At 54.5% G+C, this 18619-nt stretch overlaps 2 protein-coding genes across 6 annotated transcripts in view; one reads left to right on the top strand and one right to left on the bottom strand.

The window, feature by feature from the left end:
• Nucleotides 1–18619, top strand: part of BCR (BCR activator of RhoGEF and GTPase) — a 103021-nt gene that overhangs the window by 36040 nt on the left and 48362 nt on the right. For all 5 annotated transcript variants that reach the window (XR_003621868.2, XM_028162352.2, XM_028162351.2 and 2 more), the window contains exon 2: nt 18351–18517. Coding sequence is in view for 4 of the 5 variants with exons in the window: in XM_028162352.2 (XP_028018153.2) it covers nt 18351–18517 (167 nt within the window). In the remaining variant the exon portion in view is untranslated. The remainder of the gene's footprint in view (nt 1–18350; nt 18518–18619) is intronic.
• LOC130704622 (DPEP2 neighbor protein-like) lies at nt 10700–12197 on the bottom strand. The gene is made up of 2 exons (XM_057526755.1): nt 12136–12197; nt 10700–11009 (listed from the first exon to the last, which is right to left on the bottom strand). Exons 1-2 carry the CDS (start codon nt 12195–12197, stop codon nt 10700–10702), a joined length of 372 nt encoding a protein of 123 aa, XP_057382738.1.

Below are 18619 nucleotides of genomic sequence, written 5' to 3'. Positions count from 1 at the left end.
AGATCACCACTGGCCGATCCTGGGCCTGGTCCCCAAGCCATGTTTAACATCAGTTCCACCCAGACCTAGATCTCATGACCCAGTTTTTCTGGCCCCTTTCAGGTGGAAATGAGGGGGCTGGCATTTTCATATTAAATCTATTTTAAAAGATAAAACTGCCGAGAAGAGACTCTCTTTAGCTAGAGCCATTATTCTGGGGCCTCTCCACCTCTGCTTTTTATCCTAAACCAGGGGTCAGCTACCTTGTTTCTGCAAAGAGCCAGCTAGTAAACATTTTCAGCTTTGCAAGCCATGTGGTATCTGTCACAACTACGCAACCTCGTCATCACAGCGCGAACGCAGCTGTATGTCTTGCAGAGACCAATGAGCATGCTGTGTTCCAGTAAAACTTTATTTACGAAAGCAAGCCATGGTCTGGATTGAGCCATAGTTTGCTGACCCCGGCCCCAGTAACCGGGAGAAGTCCCCACCACCTTCCTCTCCTCAGTTTCATAACCTGGCTGTTTCTTGCCATCACCATAGACCTAGAAATTTGTTATGCAGCTTGGGAGACTCTTCCTTCAACTCTGCCAAGAACCCATCAGCACAGGTGACACACCATAAGACAAAAAGAATGTATTAGCTCCCTTCACATGCAGCAGAGGTAAAACACACACACACACACACACACACACTCACACTCACTCACTCTTATAGAAGAATGACTTTGGGCCCTGTAGGAAGAATATTTCTAAAGGGGAAACTCACATCAGTCATGGCAGAAAGTGTGAGCCAGAATCTTGATTCATATAGAACAGAGATTGTGCTGGAAAACAGCACAGGACACTTGTAGGAAATGAATCACTTATGGAGCCTAAGGAGGAGGTTTGTAGGGTTTCTCGGGAGACGCCCCACCCTGCCCCTCCCAGAGGAGGGGCTTGCACTGCACCAGGGCCTCCAGGTTCCAAGGAAGGAGAGCAGGATGTGGGCCAGGGAGCTTGCCAGGCTGGGTGGAGCGTGTGTTTTTGTAGGTTTTATTTGCCTGTTTTCAAAAGGACTGAGGCAGCTCTCAGAAATTAAACTGTGAAATAAGACCATGGGAAGAAAACAAAAATGAAGGTCCAAAGAGTGTTTGAGGTCCCTGGGGTGTGTGAACTGTGCCAGCTGGCCCCCAAGCTTCCTGATGGCAGAGGCCAGAAAGGTAGATGAGCCTTGGGTAATGGCTGCCCTCAGAGCGGGGAGCTGGGACTCAGGAAGGCTGGTGGCCGGCAGTCACTCACTGTGGACTCCTTAGGCCTACGGTTCTCCCCCACCCCCTGATCTGCTGGAGCAGGTGATGCCAGAGGTTGAAAATGAGGGCCAAGCCCTGGGTCACCCTGGCCTCCTCCAGACCCACAGGGATTTCCCCAAAATCAAAGCCCTGATCAGCCTCCAGCACAGACTGAGCAGGAGGGCACTCAGCCCACGCCCTCTGAGTCCCCGGGTGTGAGAGCCCCAAGCAGGGGCCCCGCAGTCTGGTCTCCGGCCGGCTGTCTTTGCTTTGGCGGAGCCCACGCCCTGCACCTGGCCAGCCTGCCGTCGGTGGGGTCAGAGAAGCAGGGTGGGGTCCACCGAGTGAGTGGTCCTGGAGCTGCACAGAGAGGAAGCCCCCAAATAATCACCACCTGCACTGCTCTGGGCTCTGGTGATGCCTTTGGTCCAGGTCCCCCATGGCCGGAGTCCCCTGTATGTACGTGGAAGGGGGCGGCCAAGGCACAGGAAAGGCACAACCCCAAACTGCTTCTTTCACTGCTTCACACACGTCTCGGGGGAGCTGACCTCAGTTCCACTCCAGACACACTCGGGCACATCCTCCCCGCAGCAGCCGGGCCAGCTTCCCCAATGCCGGCTTTGCAGTGAGGTCTCCGAGACTGTCCCCGCACCATGGTGCCAAGAGGACCAGAGAGCACTTGGCTCCAGGCTCCTCCCCACCTCCCCCCACCCACTCCCGCTCTGGGCTCATTGGGGGCTGCTCTGCCCAGGTCCGGGAGGGAGTCCCTCCTGCCCTGATGAGCGAAGGGGCTCCGGGCAGACACAGCACCACAGCAGGCGGCAGGTGGGGAGTGGGCTCCCCTCTCGGCCTCTGCCCTCCCCTGCTCACAGGTGGCTCAGAGTTCGGGACCTCTTACCCTCGTGGAGGCAGGGGTGGAAGCTGAGCTCTGGAAGAAACGGTGTCTACCCCGGGCGCTGCCAGCAGCCGGCCCCACCTGGACCCTGGTGCTGCAGGCAGGTCACCCTGAATGTCCCCTTGTCCAGTCTACTGAGAGCTCTAAGAACAGTTAATCAAGTCAGCAGTACAAATGCCACCTCTGAGGCAGCCCTCCGGACAGGAGAGCCCTGGGGGCCAGAGGCGTGTCCCTGGGCAGCAAGGGTGACCATGTGAGGCGGCTGGTGCCGAGGGACCCGCGCCCACGCCATCTTCCTGTTGTGGAGTCGGTGCCTTCATGCACCCCTTCAGCACCAGCTTCCTTTCAACCGCGTGGAAAGGAGAGATAAACGGGCCCTCTGGGCCGGTGGCCGAGATAAGGGTACTCTGGTCACTCCCCCTTAGCTGCTCGTGGAGCTGGGTGCCAGGGCCTCTGCCCATGGGAAAGGCAGGGCCAGGCCTTGCTTGGTGGACAGGGGAGGAAGAGGGGGTGAGCCCAGGGCTCATGCTGCAGGAGGAGAGGGCCAGAGCGCCCGGTCCTCTCTGTGTGGGGAGGTGGGTGGAACAGGTACAGTTGGGGCCTAGAAACAAAATGCGGAATCTCAAGGCCAGGGCCGCAGCCCCCTGTGCGCTGGGAGGGTGGAGGTGTGCCGAGCCCTCCTTGGTTTGTAGACAGCCGTCCTCCTGTTCACAGGGCGTTCTCTCTGTGTGCCATTTTGTCTCCAAATTTCCCCTTTTTGCACGGACACGATCATGTTGTGATTGTGCCCAACCTAATGACCTCATTTCAACTTGGAAAAGGCCCTGTCTCCAGAGAAGGTCACACTCTGATGTACTGGGGTTAGGACTTCAGCACATGAATCTGGGGGGCACAGTGCAACCCGTAACACTGCCCTTCTTTTGTTTGTTTGTTTCTTAAATCTCCAAACCTGGGTGATCATTTGTGTGTGTGTGTGTGTTAAAATATACACAACATAAAATTTACCACCTTAACCATCTTTTAGTGTATAGTTTAGTGGTGTTAAGTACATTCACGTTGTTGTACAACCATCACCACCATCCATCTCCAGAACTTTTTCATCTTTCCAAACAGAAATTCCGTCCTTATTATAAGTCACTCCCCACTCCCCCCTCCCCCAGCCCCTGGCACCACCATTCTATTTTGTGTCTCTGTGAATTTACCTGACCTGGGTACCTCACAGGTTGTGGACTGATGTCCCCCTAAAGTTCATCTGTTGAAGCCCTAACCCACAATGGTAGTAGTGAGCTACGCTCACTGTGTCCACGAACATGCAACCAGACAAGGCCGGATGAGGACTCAGCCAGAACTCATCCATCTGCACAACAGGAAGAGAGCTCACCCTAGAACCAACCCAGCTGGCGCCCCATCTCACACTTCAGCTCCCAGAACTGGGAGAAAATAAGTTTTTGTTGTTTAAGCCACTCAGTGTGTGGGATCTTGTTATGGCAGCCTGAGCAAACCAATGTCTTCAGACAAGTGGACCCTATAGCATCTGTCCTTTGTGACTGGCTTATTTCACTTACATAGTGTCCTCAAGGCTCATCCATGCCTCTCACATAGAGCAGAACTTCCTTCTTTTTTAAGGCTGAGTGATGTTCCATTTTATTGCTGGACTGCATTTGGCTTATCCATTCCTCTGCCGATGGACACGTGGGTTGACCCCACCTTTCAGCCGTTGCGAACGATGCTGCTGTGAACGCGGTGTACACGAACCTCCTCTCTGGACCCTCCCCAGGCTTCCTGCAGGAGGGGCAGTGCCGAGGCGGAAGTGGGGAAGGTGGGTCCTCCTGCCCGTGGCTGGGCCCTGGCCTGGGCTCCATGTGATGTTCACCAGATAGGGAGCCCTTCCCTCCTGCCATCTTTTTTTTCCTACCCTCCGTGTTTCCTCTTTGGAGTGGGAATGGGCTGGGGGATGGGGGCATAGCCATGCAGTGACCATGACCTGGCTCCTGGCTGGGCACCTGGGCCAGCAAGGAGGGACCACGCTGATGGCTTCCCCTCCACTCCTAGACCACGGTCCTGTGCCCGGCGCTGCCCTCTTGCAGGTGCCATCCTGCTGCCTTCACCACTGCGCCCCTCCCACCTCCTTCCCTGAGGTCTTGGCCTCAGGCACTGGGAACTCAGCGTCCCCTTCACTGTTCCTCCCTCCATCCAAGCCCCTCGGTCTGGCCCTGTCTCTTGTGTGTCCATGTCTTGCTCTCTGTTCCCACTGAAGCTGGGCCCTCTACCGGTTCACCTGGAGTGACCGTCACAGAAGCCTCCGGCCGGTCCCACCTCCAGCGCCACACCCAGACACACTGCCAGTGTCACTGGCTCCCGGGCCCCACTCTTGCTCCAGACCTTCGAGGCCCCTGATTCCTCCTAAATGAAGCCCGAGTCCTTGGCCCGCAGCCCACAGCCTCCCCAGGAGGACTCCTGCCGCCTCTCCTCTAGCTCCCAGCACATCACCCTCCCAGCCTCCCACATGCGGGACCCTGGAGGCCCTGACCCCCTCCACTGGGCGTCTCTGCTGGCTGAAGGCCCAGTCGTTCTTCTGTCTCATGTGGACCTCGCCTCCGTAAAGCCCGGATCTCTCGGGTCGGCCGTCTCTTTTCTGACCCCGTGGCACCACTTCCAAGCCATGGGCTATGTCTGTGTCAGTGTCCTGTGGCTGCCGTAACAAATTATCACAAACTGTGGCTTAAACAACAACTGTGTGTGCTCTCCGGTTCTGGAGGCAGAAGTAAGTCCAACGTGAAGGTGGGGCTGGGCCGTGTCCAGCTCTGGTGGCCCCGCGGACTCCTTGGCTTGTGGCCACATCATTCCAGCCTCTGCCCCCATCCTCACACGGCCTCCTCCTCTTCTGTCCTTCCTGCCTCGCGTTCTGGGGGAACTAGCGTCTGCCCCCTCACTCCATGGTCACTTCCTCGGGGAGACGGTCTCTGCTGCCCGCCTGAGGGTCCAGCTGCCCCTCATCGGTGGCCTTGCCATGATGCATGTGTCACGTGACTCCTGGGGTTCTGCAGCCCCCAGGGGCAGGGGCTGGGTCTGTGGTGCCCGCCATCGCGTGCCTGGCACCATGCCCAGCATGACTCATGGGTGCCCTACGTCTTGGCTGAGTATTGGGTGCTCAGTGCATACATTAGTTTGATTGTCTGAGGCCAAACTGCTGCCGTGGTCAGAGTCAGGCTGTGCAGAGTAACAGTCACATCATCCTAGCCCAAGGGCTGCAGCTCCTCCCAGCTGGTGCTGCAGCCTCCGTCCGCCCCTCTCGGCACCAGCTGGCTCCGGCCCAGGCCCAGAGCATAAGTGATCTTTCCCTTCCCGAGGATCTGGGAGCGGAAGGCACAGGTGGGTCCTTGGAGACAGAAGAGAGTCCGTTGATAATGTTCTAGATGCTGACTGGGGAGGGTCCTCGTCTGCCCACACTGGGGGCACTCGGGCTTTAGTGCTGAAAGTCCTCGGCAGAGTTGACCTTCAGGCGATTCAAGCTCCACCCAGCTGGAACCCAAACCCTGGGTGGGAGGGGCCGTGGGAGCTGTCGGGCCATCACCCCAAGAGCTCAGCCTGGGCACCTGGGGCTGCCTGGCGAGTGGGGCTCAGGCCCCTCCCGACTGCATTTTCCGACCTCTTGTGGGGACTTAACCAGCCTCGGGGCCTTCTGTGTGGCACACGCTGGTGTGAATTGTGAGCTCCCCCTGCCCGGGCAGTTGGGACTTGCCATGCTGGCCTGGTGATGTCATTGTCGGGGTGGCAGCATGAAGACTGAGAGGTCCTGGTTCCTGGAGTGCCCTCTCTGCCCCTCCTTCTCCCACAGAACCACGGGCTCTGACGGCAGGCTCTCAGCAGGATGCAGCGGCTGACTGGATGGGGGATGTCTCGATGGAAAGGATTTTGACCCACGTGGTGTAGTTGCAGGAAGGGACGGCTGCCAGCCTGACAGTGGAGGAGAAAACAGAAGAACCACCCAGATATCTCAGAAAGCGCGGCAGCCTCTCACTGCCCGTGGGTGGCCTGGGGTTACAGTGCCAGGCCATACTGACCTCTGTCCGGAACGATGCTCAGGGTCTTCAGGAAATGGCTGGATTATGTTCTGAGGTCCCTGTTTAAGAGAGAAAAACAGGTCCGTTTTGTTCTGTTTTGTGTTGAGATGAAATTATACAACAGAAAACTAAACATTTTCAAGTGAACTACTCACTGGCTCTTAAGTTTATTCACAATGTTGTGCAACCACCGCCTCTATCTAGTTCGCAAACATTTTCTTTTTTTTTTTTTAATATTTATTTATTTTTTGGCTGCGCCAGGTTTAGTTTCAGCATGCGGACTCTTAGTTGTGGCATGCAGGATCTAGTTCCCCAACCAGGGATCAAACCTGGGCCCCCTGCATTGGGAGTGCGGAGTCTTACCCACTGGACCACCAGGGAAGTCCCCCCAAACATTTTCATCACCCCAAAAGGAAGCCCCATACTCATTAGGTACCTGCTTTCTGTCTCTATGGATGTGCCTATTCTGGACATTTCATATAAATGGGATCAGGCAGTATGTGGTCTTTGGGGGCTGCCTTCTTGGCATAATGTTTGGGAGATTCATCCATGCTGTAGCCTGTGTAAATACTTCCTTTCTAAGGCTGAATAATATTCCCTTGTATGGATAGACCACTTTGGTATATCAATGTGTTTATCCATTCATCAGTTTTTTTTGTTTTATTTTATTGGAATATAGTTGACTTACAATGTTGTGTTAGCTTCAGGTGTATAGCAAAATGATTCAGTTATACATGTACATATATTCTTTTTCAAATTATTTTCTCATCTAGATTATCACAGACTATTGAGTAGAGTTCCCTGTGTTACCCAGTAGGTCCTTGTCAGTTATCTGTCTTATATATAGTGGTGTGTGTGTTCACCCTAGGCTTCTGATTTATCCCTCCCAATCCATTCATCAGTTGAAGGGTAGTTGTGTTGTTTTACCTTTTGACTATTTTGAAATATTGCAAAAGAGAGTGCTCTTTGAACATTCTGGTACAAGTTTTGGTTTGAATACCTGTTTTCATCTCTTTGAGTTACATACCTCAGGAGGGTAATTGCTGAGTCATACGGTTATCAGGTCGGCTTTTTAAAAATGTCTTCGCTTTGAAATGTGTTTGGAAGGTGACCGAACTGGGCAGGTCACACGGCGGACCTGGGTGTAGTTTTTCTCTCGGAGACTCAGTTTCCCTGTCTGAAAAATGGGCATCTGGAAGTTCCTGCCCCCTAAGGGGATGGGGGTGGATTCAAGGAGATGATGTGGGTGGGTGGCCAGCCCTGTGCCTGGCCCAGAGGCTGTGCCGGGCAAAGGTCAGCAGGTATTTGGCAAAAATACCCACTTGGTACATCAGAGATTTGAGGGTTTTCCACTGTTTGGGGAACTTACTTCCCTGTAGCACCACAAACATCCTCTGACTGTACCCAAGTTCTGCTACAAATAAAGGAGCCAGCCTTGGACACCGAGCCCCAGGACCAGTGGCCCGTCCCACAGATGGAATCTGCTCTCAGCACACAGGGCAGCAGGAGGAGGAGGGCTCAAAGCTCAGGATGAATGTGGGGTCCAGAGCCAGCTGTGTCCCGTGGAGCCTGTGGGCCCTTTGGTGAGACCTGGACCTCCCTCCCCACCCAGTTTTCTGAGCCTCTCCCAGAGGGGCGATGCCTACCTGGCAGGACCCCCCCAAGGATGTGAGCTGCTGTCTGTGAAAGTACCCAGCACTGCATCACCAGCACCACTGTGCTGCTGCCCTGGGACCAGGAAGGGGTGCGGGACCGGGAGAGGAGGGCGGGAGCCGGGAAGGGGGCTTCTGCAGACACGATGCGATGTGGTGAGGGCTCCAGGGCTGCCTCACGCTGCAGCTGGCTGAGACGCCGGAAGGAAGCCAGTATTTGATCTGCTTTTAACTTTGTGAATAAATACGGCCCAGCCTCTGCTGGCGGTGTAAATGGGGATGGAGACCACCCGCTGCCGGGGTCTTCCTGTCGCCCCACCAGAGTTCCCGGTGGCCCTTTTCCTGTTCTTCTTTTTTTTTTCTTTGGCTGCGCCACGCAGCTTATAACTTATAAAATCTTAGTTCCCAGATCGAACCTGTGCCCCCTGCAGTGGAAGCACAGAGACTTAACCGCTGGACCGACAGGGAAGTCCCCTGTTGTGTCCTCTTGACCCCATGCGTATTTATCAGCGAGCCACTCCCTGCTCCCCAGGCCTCTCTCCGTCGTCCCTTGTCTGTTCTGGGCAGGGAGGGCTGAGAGCGTAACCTTTGCTCCTCCTGAGGGCCTGCTCCAGACTCACGGGGTGGGGAGGGCACGTTGACCTGAGGGTGGGACAGGGCTGGGATCTCGCAGCAGCAAGGCAGCCGAGGCGGGAACTGGGGACCCTCCAGGCACCTCGGGTCCGGGAGGGCCCTCCTGCTCGGCTGCCCCCAGGAGGTGAGCAGCCAGTGGTCCGGGCACACGTTTCATGGGAGTCCTGCAGCGGGGGTCCCGCAGGGCCCGGCAGAGGCCTCGGAGGGGTTCTCGCTCCCTGAGGTGCAAAAGCAGAAATGGGGAGGGGCGTGTCGAGGCTCCTCGGGGCCCTGTGAGGGGCTGAGGGACTGAGGCTGGTCCAGGGGCGGGTGGCGCTTTCCGGGCTGGTGTGGCGTGGCTCTGCCAGGGCAGGGAGGACAGCGTCCGGGAGCTGCAGGCGTGGATCTGCGAATGGGCCAGGTCCTCCTCTGACCTCAGGATCCTGGCTGGCGGGGATCTCATCCAGCCTGGCTGGAGAGAGTGCAGGTGGACAGGGAAGAGGCCCGGGAAGGGGTGTGTAAACTCAGAGGAGAGGGGCGGCTCGGACCCGTCGTGCGGCTCTGCCAAGTTGACGGGTGGGCAACATGATGGCAGGGGCTGCCCTTGAGGCTGCGTTTACAGAGAAAGCCCAGGCTTCCCTATTGTCTTTATTGCTCAACAAGTACACAGGTGGGAGGGTGTCCTGGAGCCTGGGTGGCCATCACCCAGCCCTCTCTCAGGGAGCACACCCTTGGAAGTTTCAATTCTATGCTTATTTTGTGCGTATTTTAGATGTGATTGCCGAGGGGCTGCTAGAGATTAAGGGAAGCCGCCCTCATCTGGTCCCCCGGTACCGCCACCCCACCATTGCCACTGGTGGGAGGGGCTTAGGAATGTGTCATGTACGTAACATAAAGTGGACCACTTTAATCATTATAAGTGTGCCGTTCAGTGGCATTAAGTACATTCACATTGTTGTGCAGCCATCCCCACCATCCATCTCCAGGACTCTTTTCATCTTCCTGAACCAAACTCTGTCCCCATTAAAAAATAACTCCATTCTCTTCTACCCCCAGCCCCCGGTAACCACCGTTCCACGTTCTGTGTCTATGAATTTGACTGTTTAGGGACCTCATATAAGTGCAGTCATAGAGTAAATTTGTCTTTCTGTGACCGGCCCATTTCACTTAACATGGCATCCTCAGGATTCATCCACGCTGCAAACAGGTATTGGAATGTCCTTCCTTTCTAAGGCCTAGTGATATTCCATTGTATGGATATATGGATAGACCACGTTTTGGTTATCTGTCACCCATCGATGGGCAGGTGGGTTGCTTCCACCATTTGGCTCATGTGAATAGTGCTGCTGTGAACTTGGGTGTGCAAATATCTGTTCGTGTCCCTGCTTTCAATTCCTTTGAGTATATACCCAGAAGTGGGATTGCTAGATCATATAGGAATTCTATGTTTAATTATTTGAAGGATTTTTTTAAACCAGTGTCGTCCTCGAGGTGTAAGAAGGGGATGTGATCCCCAGCCTCTCAAGTTTTTGCTCTGATCCCTGGCACCCCCTGGAGCTGTTCCACCTTTGGAACCTTTCCTGGGTAGCAGGAGTGCCTAGCACAGGGGTAGTGACCTAAGTCTGAGCACTGGTGACCCTAGAAATCTGTTACAGAAAAACATTTTATTGAGCAGTAAGGGACCCCACTGGGGACAGAAAGGGCTGGGAATAAAGGAGCATGTGAACCTCGGGGCAGGGTGCGTGCTGCTTGACTCTCCATCCTGTTCTTGCTTCAGGGAGCAGGTCTTCCTGGGTCTCTCTATCCTGCCTCCTGAGACCCCAGGCAGGAGGCTCTTTGGAAAGCCAAAGCCCATGTGGTAGACTGCTAAGGCTTCTCTGCACCCTGTCTCTGCTCCTGCATCCTCCTCGGCTCGCAGAGTGCAGACTTTTCTTTCTTCAGCTCACAAAGGGGCCCCTGAGGATTGAGCAGAGGAACGTCACGTTTTCTTCCAGGCCAGCTTCAGCCCTGGGATGTTAGGGCAGACTCTCATTTCAAACCTCAGTTTCTGAGGCTCCTTGCTTATGGCCATTTAGTGTGGAAGGAGGCTCCTGGCTGAGGAAGGCTCAAACAGAACGACACAGGTTCTAATCTGTGGCAGTGGGCAGTGGGGGGCGGGGCGGGTCACTGCAGGAAGAGGCATTCGCTGCCTTAGGCGGTGAAACCATTGCCCTCTCTTCAGAATGGCTCAGCCAGCAAGATGCTGTGGGGTCCACCTCCTGGCACCATGCTCCAATCGCCGGATTTTGGGTCTGGGGCAACCCAGATCTTCGTCCGACTTTTCCGGAGCGTGCTTTCTCTTGGGAGCACGTCTGGGGACTGGCTTCTCTGGTTCCACATTTGCTGGCGTGGCCAAAGGAACATCCCCGTAGGCCCGGTAGCCACCAACCAGGCAGTATGTCTCCCCATGCCAGCCCAACTGCGTTTCTCCACACCCGCGGTTGAGGACACGGTAGTGACCAGGTATAGGAGGAGAAACGGGAGCCACTGCTGCTGCAAAGAAAATCAGAACTGATCAGTCACTTCTGCTGTACACAGTCTCCTGCCAGAATTTCCCTCTCTCCTGTCTCTCCCAGTTTCTGGCTGAAGACCTTCAATCTACTTGACATCCAAAACACAGCCTTGGCCCATCACCTCTATGAGTCCCTAGAGAAGGGACACTGGCTGCAAAAGCAATTCCTAGAGCCTACGGCTGCAGCACATGAGGAAGTCTCTTCACCGTTTCCAGGGAAAACAGTAGAACCCGAAAGTCATTGCAATCATGATCCTCTCCATCTCTCCCTTCCACAACAGAGAAAACATTTCTTGCAGTCTGTCACTTCTGAGGCTTTAATGGAAATGTCTTTCAAGGTTTGGAAAAAAATAATCTAATATACATTGGTGAAGAACCCCTCCCACCTTGGCAACCCCTCTTGGGCCCCATTTTATACTGCCTGTTTCCACCACACTGAACTCTAGCCCTCTGATACTTTTATGTAGATTAGAACAAGGCCAAATACAGAGGCAGAGTGATCAGGAGACTGAGAACCGCGTTCTGGGTACCAAGTCTAGGCTCACGTCAACCCAGCCTCCTGGGACAGCATCTCCTCAGCCCTCCAGGCTCAGTAGCACTTCAACAGCCCTCTTGGTGCTTCCGGTCTTCCCGTCACTATGGCACCACCCTCTCCCCTAGTCTCAGCAGCTCAGGACGGGATGTGTGTGAGGGCACCGGTGTAGATGTCTGCATGACAGCACAGAGGTGCCTGGGTTTGAAGGTGCGGTTCAAGAGGGGCCCTCTTCCTCAAACTGCTCCATTTACCATTTGCCAACAAAAATGCACTTGTCTTTTGCTAAGAGGCCAATCAGGAAAGGTTCTGAATGGAAGCATCCTGTAGCCCAAAGGGGAAGGCTACATTTATAAAGATCAGAACCATCCTGCACACTTGTCCAGGGATGACCTTTCACTTGTCCTCAGCAGTGAGCACTGTGGGTCCCTGAAGGTGTCCCAGGTCACTGGTATTACTTACAGCTGGGAAAGTGCTCAGGTGTATGTGGTGGGCAAGCCCCACAGGAACATGTGGCAGCCAGGGGAGGTTGTGTGTACACCATGCCTCCTGTACAGATGCCCGGTCTCAGTGTGCTGCTGCACTGCCCTCCCAGGGCACAGAGGACAGGTTAGAGTAAATATAGACGATCCGGTCAGACATTCTCTCTCAGACAACCAAAGAGATTGGTATCTGGTGGAGAACTGGCAGGGAAATTTCTCTGAGGGCAGCACGTTGGCATAGTTACCTTGCCATGGAAACTGTAAGAAGGCCTGTGAGGTCATCATTACCCAGTGAGGTCATATAAGGAACCTGTGACTTGAGGGGCAGGCTTCAGGAGGAGGGGCAGTTTTGTAGAGGAGAGTAGGGTGGAAGCAGAGGTACTCTGCCTGGCCCCTCACACCTGGGCCTCCCCACCCATGCCCTAGTCTAGTAGACACCCCACGTGGGGCGCGCCGGTGGGCTGGCACAGCCCCAGGGGCCCCAGGAGGGCAAGAGAGACCCACATTCTGAGATTGGCTTGAGAGGCAAGATTAACGTAAGAGACAGCTAGATTGTATGGCACTGACCCTAAGAGGCAGAGATTTGTGTGGATTGGGGAATCAGGGAAGGCTCCTTGGCAGTGGACCTGAAGGACAAGTGAGATTTGGACCCATGGGGAAGAGAGGGAAGACATTCCAGATTGGAAGAATAAAAGCAAAGACACACTCTCCTCGACCTTGTCCCACCCCAAATATAAATTCATAGAACCCTCACATTTTCACAACTGAGGACTGAAGAAAACCAAGAGGTTAAAGGGCCTACCCAGTGTTACACAGGTAGTGGAGAGGTGTTCTGCTCAATGGTTAGGTTCATGTTGGGGCTCCGGATTTACAGCTGATAGGAATGTGAGGACAAGCTCATGCCATTTCAGACATTTCCAAGTGATACTGAGAGAGATGTTAAAGGTGCAAAATGAGGGTGCTGAATGACCTCACAATGTGGGAATGGTGGGCCCATTTTAATATGAAATTCAAAACAAATTCATGACAAAAGGACATAATACAAAATGACAACATAATCATTACACTCCCCTCTCCCCTAGAAGTAAAAATCATTATAATCCTCTCTCTCTCCACCATGAAAGGATGAGATAAAGGCTCAGCAGCAGCCCCTGTGAAAAACATGGTCTACACTGTGAAGAGGTGTTACTAAGACGATTTGGTCCGACTCAGAGAAGGAAAGAGACAACTCTGCCCTTAGCCTGATCAGGCCCACAGGAAGGAACCACACTGGGGGCAGCCTTTGAGAGTATGGCAATGCGAGAGAACCTTCTTTAGGAGGGGACTCCCTGTTGCCGGCCTTGAAAAAGCAAGGATGGGACATTCGTTTACTGGGGCTGTTGCAGAGCGGATGTGCCCAGGAGGTAGAGACTGCTTGGACTACTATTTTAGAGGTTGGGCCACCCTGGTTGAGAACCACAGCACCTTGTATTCCTAAACTGCTTGAATCAGCGGGTGCACGTTAGGACAGACGAAGTCAGGCCTCATTGGAGCAGACTGCCTTTGGGAGTGGTAGAAGGTAAAATGTGAAGGGGAATGCTCTGGAGGAGGTTTGTCATGGCAGGTGGGCCAGCATGAGACCATTCAGATTCTCCAAGGCTCCAGAGATGACTTGACTGGGAGCATCCCTCTGATGTGGTGCGGGGACTCCTACCTTAACAGGACCTGGCTGGGCATCTGCTGGAGGCAGAATAAATGGTTTATTAACTTAAGAGAGCGAGAGACTCACCTGGGGGGTTCCACAAAACCACTTAAAAAGACTTGTACCTGGATTCTTGAGCCAGCCCTCAGAAAACTTATCTAGATCTGGAGTAGGGCTCAGGAAGCTGCACTTTTAATAAGCTTCCTGGGCAGTCCCACCACAGTGGTCCATGGATAGAGTGACCAAATTATTGTGTATTCTCGGTTGCTTTTGGGAGTCAAAGTGGGCAATGTTAAAAACTGCAGCAGGCATACGTATAAACAGGGAATATTCAAGGCAAACAGAGGTGTAGAGTTATTCTATGCATGAATCAGATTTGAGAAAAGCTAGCCTGGTGGTTAAAGAACACAACCCTTGGGACAGACAGACCAGATTCTGTCCTAATTACTTGTGTGATTTTGACGAAGTTCTTTTATCCTTCTGACTGTTTCTTCATATGGAAAAGAGCTATGGCTGTACATTTAGCACAATATTCTCTTTTGGCAAAGGTTGCTCTGGGTCCATTTGTGTTCTCTGCAACTTAATCCTTTCCGGTGTGCAAGCATTTTTAAGTTGTTTGGTGAAGTATTACATTTGACTTGCAACTGTTCATTACTTTGGGCAAAGCTTATATAATGCTGCAGAGACTAGAACCTATGCAGAGATAGTGAGAGGATGTTATAAGCTTATTCTCCGGTTTATAAAAAAGTTTAACCTTTTCTCCTCTTCCTCCGCCTGCCACCAAGAGATGAGAAAGGAGGCAGAGCCTGGAAATGCACACCAAGCAATACTTCTGTGTCAGTTTGCCTTTTATTCCTCTGCCAGTACTTCCCAGAGAGATTTCACCAAAAGTGCCTAAGCTTGCCATGGCCATTGTTGTGAAGAAAATTTCTCTCTATTGCTAGTCACATCCCCTTTTCCTTCTCCTGGGTGCTTAATGGATGTTTGGGGGCAGGAAATAAAATTTAAACTAAAAAAAAAAAAAAAAAAAAGAAGGGGATGTGACCTGGGCACCGACTGGGGACACCCCCCCCCCCCCCGAACTGACCCAATTCCTTCTGCTTTTTTGGAGGGGGGTGGGGGCTGCCTTTTTTCTTTTCTTTGCATCGGAGGATGGATTTTAGATTTGCAGAGTGCTTGGCTGGAGGCTGCTGAGCCTACTTGCCTGGAGAGGAGGTTTCAGATTTCACTGTGCAAACCTTTTTCCACACTAAGCCGGGAGCTGTGACTCAGCCTCGCTGCCCCCTCCACTCCCTCCCCTCCCCCCCTCCCTCCCTTTCCCCCTTCCCCTCTGGCTCTGAGCATTGGGTTGAGCCGCCTTCATCTTGCTGAGCCTCTAGAAGGCATGGGATCCCAGGCCCATGCCCGCTTCTTTCCTGTGTTTGGCTTCAGCTTTGGGTAGAGCTTTGCAGGAAGTGCCTGGCCTCTGCGGCCACCGTGTCACCAGGTGGCCAGGCCCAGAGAGGTTTTCCCGCTGGGCGTTGCTGGCAGAGGAGGGGAGAGCAAGGCCTCTCTCTCACTTTGCTCTGGTTCTGGGGAGACAGTGGCTTTCCAAATCCCCAAATAATGCACCTTGCGCTCAAGAGGAGGGGGACCCCCATGTGGTGTGGGGACCTCGGGTATGAAAACCCGCAGGGTGAGAGGAAGGCAGGTCCCTGTGTGCTGGTTAGAAGCGGGAGGAGGCAACTGAGGGCTTTCTTCCCGCCCGTCACACTTGCATCGGAGCAGTCTTGGGGGGGGGGTCAGTGAAATGAGGGGTGCTGAGTCCAGATGAGCTGGACAGTGGGCTGAGCCCTCAGGTGGGATGCAGGAGGGGTGGCCAGCCATCCAGAACTCAGGCTTAAAAGCATCAGTTCCTCAGACGTCGGTTTGGGGAGGTGTGTGCAGAGGGAATACGGCTGGGTTTTTAGTTGCCAGGGAGCCTCCTCACGACCCCATGGCATCTGGCTGCAAACCTGGCCCCTTAGTCTCACCTGGTGGGGGTGAAGCATCCACGTCGGAGCCGATGGTCCCCCTGGACACGGGCCAGCAGACCCTCACGGGGTGGGGGGGATGACTCGGTTTTGCACCAGGTTTTAGCCCGGATATCGTGGAACCAGCACGTGGTTTCACAAACATGAATTCTTGCAGTTCTTGGGGTGAACCTTGGGGCCCTGAGCCTGACCCTGAAGTTCTTACTGGAGACTCAGTGTTGATTTGACCTTGGTCGTGAGCTCAGCGCAGTCACGGGCCTGGAAATCAGGTGGCATGCTCAGTGTTCTTCCAGGCGATGAAGAATATGTTGACTTTTTAAGATTGTTATTTTTTAAAAAACAGTTCAAAGGTTCTTAGGATATGTGGAGGCTGGTAATTCTGAGCTAATGGAAAAGCCGGGCCCAGAGGAGGAGTTGGGGGCAGAGGATGGGACCTGTTGAAGGAGGTGGGGAGGGCACGGCCGGCCGCCCTAAAGAGTGACAGTGATGTTTTAGAACTGAGGGGACCTCTATCCATTGTCGAGTTCACAGGCCCAATTTTAAGTCAGCAAAACTGAGACATGGACGGCTTAAGTGAACCGCACCATCTCAGGTGTGCAGCCCCCTGGACAAGACCAGAGCCTCTCGCTTCTGAGATATTCCCACCACGGCTTAGAGCTGCCCACCTGCCCCACCTGGAGGATGAGTCCCAGGTTGCAGGGCCAGAGCAGAGAGCCCTGTGGCCCAGGGGGACCATTCAGGTTCACAGGGAGTGAGGCCCTGAAAGCTGAAGCCTTCCGCCCGTGCCCAGCTGCTGTGGGAAGCAGCTCCTGTGGTTGGCAAGTTTCGAGTAGGGGTTGCTGTAATTTAGGAAAAGAAGGCCTCGTGTTTATTTTATTTAAACAAGCACACAAACCTGTGATTCCCAGAAGGAAGTGGAAGCTGGAGTCAGACCTGTTTTGGAGGGTGGGGTACAGAATTAGGATTCTGCATTAACAGGGTTTTGTGTTTTTTAATACAGTTGACCCCTCCCCAGCTGTCCTTGGGGATGCTGAGTGAAAGCTAGTTAAGTGCCTTTGCAAATTCTCAGGAGGAGGAGGCAGAAATTGACCATGGCCTTGGACTGTCCTGCAAGGACAATACAAAACCCAAAGTCCAGGGGGTCTGTGGGTGATAACCCAACACAACGATCTTGGTAACTAAAGCCCCTATGATGGTCCGTGGATTTAGGGTCCATGGGATTAAGAGGTGCCAGGGTGCCTCTGTGCAGCTCTTGGAGTCCTCCTGCTACACTCACCCCAGAACTAGCCTCTGCTGGGACCCTCCTGTGGACACACACACAGGCAGAACCCAGCCTGGCCTTTGCGGCTGGCACTGAGTGCAGACACCAGGGACCCAGGTGGATCGGCATGGCAACCAGCACAGTGCCAGGCCGGGTGGGGGTAGTGCAGGATCTCTGCCCTGGCTGTCTGCTGGAGTCCCATGGGAATCTTTTACAGCCACCAGGGCCCAGGCCACCCCGGGCGTCTGACTCGGTCTGTGTTGAGCCCGCCTATGTTATGTTTTCAAAGCTCCCCAGGTGACGCTGCCCTGTAGCCAGGGCTAAGGACACCTGTTAGAAGGCGTGTGACCAGCTGGGACCGGAGGTGGAGGAATAGGGTGAGGCAGATGCGTGGGAGGGAGCTGGGACTTTGGCCGTGTGGGCGCCCGCAGCTCGGTGGCCGGTCTTAGCCTGCAGTGAGCACCTGGCCAGTCCAGCCGTGGCTCCTCCCGGCTGCCCACGTGGAAGGAAGTGAGAACAGCCCCGTTTCAGGCTCTGGAAGCCCGAGAGTGGCCCTGTGCTGGGCCCTGTGCCCACCTGGCCTGGGCAGTGTTTGGTGGTGGCAGTTGTTGTAAACTGGTGACTGACCACCCCGGAGGCCACCTGTGCTGTAGCCTTGGGCTGCCTGCAGGTGAGTCACAGTGACGTGACTTAACCCAGTTGGGATGACCTCTTGGAAATCCCAGGTGCCCTTTGGAAGGAGTCGAGAAGTGGCCCTCATATGAGATTTGGAACAGGCTGGGCCATTGTAAGTTGATGTCCCAGTGAGGGGGTCCCCTGAATTAGAACAGTTCTGGGAACAGAGCTACCAAAGGGCCAAGGGCTTAGAAGCACGTGTGGGCTTTGTGGTTTGGCCTGGGATGGGGCTGACTGCCGTCAGGTGCCTGTAGGAAGGTGTTAGCTCTATAACTAGGTACCCCCAAATAGGGAGCCTGCTGTAGCATAAGCCACTCTCTGTGCTCACAGGGACACTGGCTGGGAGAGGCCTGCATCCTGTTTCCTGGCCCTGCACCTGGGTCAGCAGGATCAGGTCGGATCCCACAGACAAGGTAAAAGGATGTCCCTGACAGCAAGACACTGGCATTTGGGGTCCACCTTTCAGGGCCCCCTCCCGCTGCCCCACAGCTATCGAAAGCCCAGCCTCGTGTCGCCTGACGAGGGGGCTGCTGCTTCGTCCCCTCCTCGCGCTGCCGTCTTTGGCCAGTCAGTTGTGAAGGTGAGATCAGCCTACCTGAGGCCCCTGTTCCACGCCTGGAGGTGACCGGTGGGGCATGGAGCCCCTCTCCTGGCTCTAACACAGGCTGCTTCTCTGCAACGTAGATGCACCATTCGGGACGCCGCCGGGGTACAGCTGTGCCATGGACCGGGCCGAGGAGCAGCGCCGGCACCAGGACGGGCTGCCCTACGTGGATGACTCACCCTCCTCCTCGCCCCACCTCGGCAGCAAGGGCAGGGGCGGCCAGGACGCACCGGAGCCCACCAAAGTGGTGAGTCCCGGGGTGGGAGGGCGGGTGCCAGCAGTAGCAAGTGGGTCATGGGGCAGCCAACAGTCGGAAGTCAGTTACTAAAGCCCTTATTCCCCCATCTGG

The sequence above is a fragment of the Balaenoptera acutorostrata genome, chromosome 13, assembly GCF_949987535.1.
Source record: "Balaenoptera acutorostrata chromosome 13, mBalAcu1.1, whole genome shotgun sequence".
Taxonomy (NCBI): domain Eukaryota; kingdom Metazoa; phylum Chordata; class Mammalia; order Artiodactyla; family Balaenopteridae; genus Balaenoptera; species Balaenoptera acutorostrata.
Note: the sequence above shows the minus strand (reverse complement) of the source record. Positions and strands in the feature narration are given on the sequence as shown.

Bases quoted from the DNA above. Each gene is read 5' to 3' on its own strand.
- LOC130704622 (XM_057526755.1), bottom strand. From the start codon at position 12,197: ATGTCTGACCGGATCGTCTATATTTACTCTAACCTGTCCTCTGTGCCC. The intron at 11,010-12,135 runs AGCAGCACACTG...TCTGATTTTCTT, and splicing joins GTGCCCTGGGAGGGCAGTGC to TGCAGCAGCAGTGGCTCCCG.